Genomic DNA, 3,859 nt, shown 5'->3' with positions numbered 1-3,859 from the left:
TCAATGTTAAAACCTTTTAAAATCTTAATTTAAACTTTGACACATATCCTATAAAATCAATAATACAAACTAATGATATACTGTCTTCTTTAATCAAGTTTCTTAGAAGTAGTAATTTTTTACAAAATATATTATTGCAATTTATACATACCTATATACATTTTTAATTATAATTACAAGTTATAATAAATAAATAATAAATAAACAATAAATAAACAAAAACGTAGTATTAGATCTTAGAAAGACAAACCCTGCAGTGTCTCACACAAATGCTTGATTTCACGGCAATGGCATCAGGGGATTCAAAATTGCCGCTTCAAACTCAAAGGTTGCAAATTTACCCCAAACCAAATTCTGGGGTCTCCCCCTTTTGGAGAGGTACTTGTTTCTTTCTCATGCTCTTGCTTCTCAATGAATTCCTGAATAAAAATTTCATCTTTTTGCTTTTGGGTTGCAGAAAAGTATGAAAAAGAAGCCAAGCGAAATTGGGATGTTTTCTATAAGCGCCACAGGGACAAGGTTTGTGTTCTGTAACCAATTTTTTAATTTGATTTTGATGTGATTTGACTATAGTGATGCCACTTTTCTTTCTTCAGTTTTTCAAAGACAGACATTACCTGGATAAGGAGTGGGGAGATTACTTTTCAGTGAGTTGAATGAATAATAGCTTAATTTTAAAGTTGATTTATGTTTTTTCAATGTGTTTTTTCTTTTCTTCATGTGCTAATGAGTTAAGCAATCTTTAATTTCAGGGTGGAGGAAAGAAAGTGATTTTGGAGGTAGTATATTTGCCACATTATGTTCTTCACCTCTATGGTTTAGAACTTATAACTTTATCATATAAAGAATTAGCCCGATCGGTTTGACTTATTCCAGCTTATCTGCTTACATAAACATTCGTGAGACTGTTTGGGAGAATTTATGAAAACAACTATTGTTTGACAAGATATTTCATAAGTTATCCGTTGTTTCAGCTTATTTCCATAAGTTCTCCGGGATAGTCTATGAAAATAACTTATAGCTTATATGAAAGCAATTTGACTTATTTATCTTGTGTTATAGAAATAGCTTATAGATAAGAAGTTATATCATGAGGGCTTATGTTATAAGCACTTAATTAAGTTGTTTATCCAAACCTGGCATAAATAATGATAAGTGTTGTTTATTGAACAGGTTGGTTGTGGAGCTGGAAATACCATCTTTCCTGTGATTGCTTCGTATCCAGATGCTTTCGTTTATGCTTGTGATTTCTCACCACGAGCTGTTGAGTTGGTTAAGGTTGTAAATCTACTTTATGTAAACTTAAACTCTCTGTCTAATCATCATCTGCTTGTTGTATATGTTGCATTGAGATTTATGCGAGTCTAACTTCTAATAGAACAAATTCACATTCCTTATTGCAGGCGCACGAAGACTTTAAGGAGTCCCAAGTCCACGCTTTTGTCTCTGATTTGACAGCTGATGACCTATGCAAAGAGATCAGTCCATCTTCTGTTGATATTGTTACAATGGTATCTGAAATTCTGTATGACAGATATAGCTTATGTTTACAGTTTAAGTAACGCGATTATGAGATCGCATTACTTTAGTATGTTCGAGTCGAGACTATCATATTCTATGAAGCACTGACACATACACAGACACGATACTGACATGTAGACACTTGTAATAGTTTAAGAAAATGACAATGATTGAATCTAACTACATGTATCAATATTGTGTCGGTGTTGGACACTGGCACATGTGAGACAACAGACACACGTTCAACCTATAGTGTTAATTCTGCATAGATAATTTTCTTGCGATATTTCAAATAACTTCTGTTTTACTATTATTGAATATTATTTATGACTCTTAGTTAATTACCTGACATGGTAAGCAGATATTTATGTTATCTGCAGTGTCCCCGGAAAAGATGCCTCTAGTTTTGCAGAACATTAGAAAAATTATCAAAGTAAGAAATTGTTATATTTAGTACGGTGAATTCGTTATAATTTTTCTCAAACCTTGCTAAATAACTTGTTCATGTGTGAATTGTGATGATAATAATACCCTTTCTCCATTTACAGCCAAGTGGATATGTGCTGCTGCGAGACTATGCTACTGGAGACCTTGCTCAGGTTGATTTTATCGTAACTCTTCTATTAGAAATCGTAAAGTTCTCCATTACTATCCAGGTCATGATTTGTATATTTATTTTTCTGTTCTATAGGAGAGATTCTCCGGCAAGGATCAAAAGATAAGTGATAACTTTTATGTTAGAGGTGACGGCACGGTGAGTTTTCAGTTCTGTCCATGTTATCACATGCGAGTTTCTTATTTTCTAATGTAATATTCCTTTTTGTTTCGTATTCAGCGCGCTTACTATTTTTCAAATGAGTTCTTGACAAATTTATTTGAAGAAAATGGTTTTGATGTTCACAAACTTGACGTATGTTGCAAAGAAGTTGAGAACCGTTCAAGGGAGTTGATAATGAAACGGTAATACTTTATACATGTCTGTTTTTGCTCGATGTATCGTGAGTCTAAAACTTTATGATTTTTCTTCTTTGTTTGGCGGTTTCAGGCGTTGGATCCAAGGTGTTTTTCGTGTTTCAGATGGTTCTGTCTCTTCTTCTGGTAAAGAAGTGGAGGCCAATCATCTTGATAGCGATAGCAATATTGGCACGGTAATCAATCAAAATGATTATGGTAGTTTAACCGACTCTGTAATTGACATGTCCGAGGGAGTTGCGGCTGACATGTTTGGCGTCTTGCCTTCGGACGAGTATGAGGTTATTGAGATCAAACTTAGAGGCTGGAATTTCAAGATTAACTTACTCTCAAAAGAGTACCAACACACCTGCAAATCAACTGGTTTGATGCTATGGGAATCGGCCCGATTAATGGCTTCCATCCTTGCAGAAAATCCCAACATTGTTGCAGGAAAAAGGGTATTGGAGTTAGGATGCGGCAGCGGCGGAATCTGCTCTATGATTGCTTCTAGACACGCCGACCAAGTTGTTGCTACAGACGGAGATGATTTCGCACTCGACCTATTATCCAAAAACGTTGCGTCGAATATCGAATCGCCACTGCTGACTAAACTAACTACAAAAAAACTCGAGTGGGGAAACAAAGATCACATAGAAAGCATAAAGAAATTGAGCAACGGAGGGTTCAACGTCATCATCGGCACCGATGTTACATATGTTCACGAAGCCATATTGCCTTTGTTTGCAACTGCGAAAGAACTTATTGCTTGCAGTGAAAGTAATAAAGACGATAATGTTTCTGCGCTTATTCTTTGCCATATTTTTCGCCGTGTTGACGAACCGACATTGCTTTCAGCTGCAGCGCAATTCGGGTTTAGATTAGTCGACAGATGGCCTACTACCGGAAATTCGACTGAAACGTCTCGAAGCGTTATCGGTAATTGGTTTGTGGACAATGATTTGAAGGATGATCTTCCTAGTGCAGCATTGAACATCTTGCTCTTTTGCAAAGATTGAAATCAAATTTTGTACTCTAGCTTGAACTAATGCAAGGTGTTTTCTTGATTTATTTCTTAACAATACAAAATGAGTAGTAGAATGCTTTTTCCAGGTTGATTCCTTGTAGTACTAAAAATAATTTAATTTAAATACACTTTTGATTATTTAATTTTACAACAACAATCAAGTTTTATAATAAGTTCGATTATATGAATCAACTTATAAATTGGATTTTTGATTTTCTATTTAAATGTTTTTGATCTTTCCTCATATTTTATGTGTCAATATGATGTGGCACAACCCTCCAACAAATCATTGTTCTACTAACTTTTTTAACACCTAACTTTTAATCATTATAAAGAAAAACTCTAAGATCTCATGGTTAT

The 3,859-nt window shown here is 34.6% G+C and overlaps 1 protein-coding gene across 1 annotated transcript; it reads left to right on the top strand.

Moving 5' to 3' along the window:
• Positions 1-216: 216 nt before the first annotated feature.
• LOC127092732 (uncharacterized) lies at positions 217-3,642 on the top strand. Its single transcript, XM_051031616.1, has 11 exons — positions 217-378; positions 458-519; positions 597-647; positions 753-779; positions 1,174-1,278; positions 1,404-1,511; positions 1,883-1,954; positions 2,070-2,120; positions 2,213-2,275; positions 2,357-2,481; positions 2,567-3,642. Exons 1-11 carry the CDS (start codon positions 270-272, stop codon positions 3,489-3,491), a joined length of 1,698 nt encoding a protein of 565 aa, XP_050887573.1. The 5' UTR covers positions 217-269; the 3' UTR covers positions 3,492-3,642.
• Positions 3,643-3,859: the final 217 nt, after the last annotated feature.

The sequence above is a fragment of the Lathyrus oleraceus genome, chromosome 6, assembly GCF_024323335.1.
Source record: "Lathyrus oleraceus cultivar Zhongwan6 chromosome 6, CAAS_Psat_ZW6_1.0, whole genome shotgun sequence".
NCBI classification, from domain to species: Eukaryota; Viridiplantae; Streptophyta; class Magnoliopsida; order Fabales; family Fabaceae; genus Lathyrus; species Lathyrus oleraceus.
The sequence above is the reverse complement of the archived record's forward strand: the minus strand, read 5'-3'. Positions and strand labels throughout refer to the sequence as shown.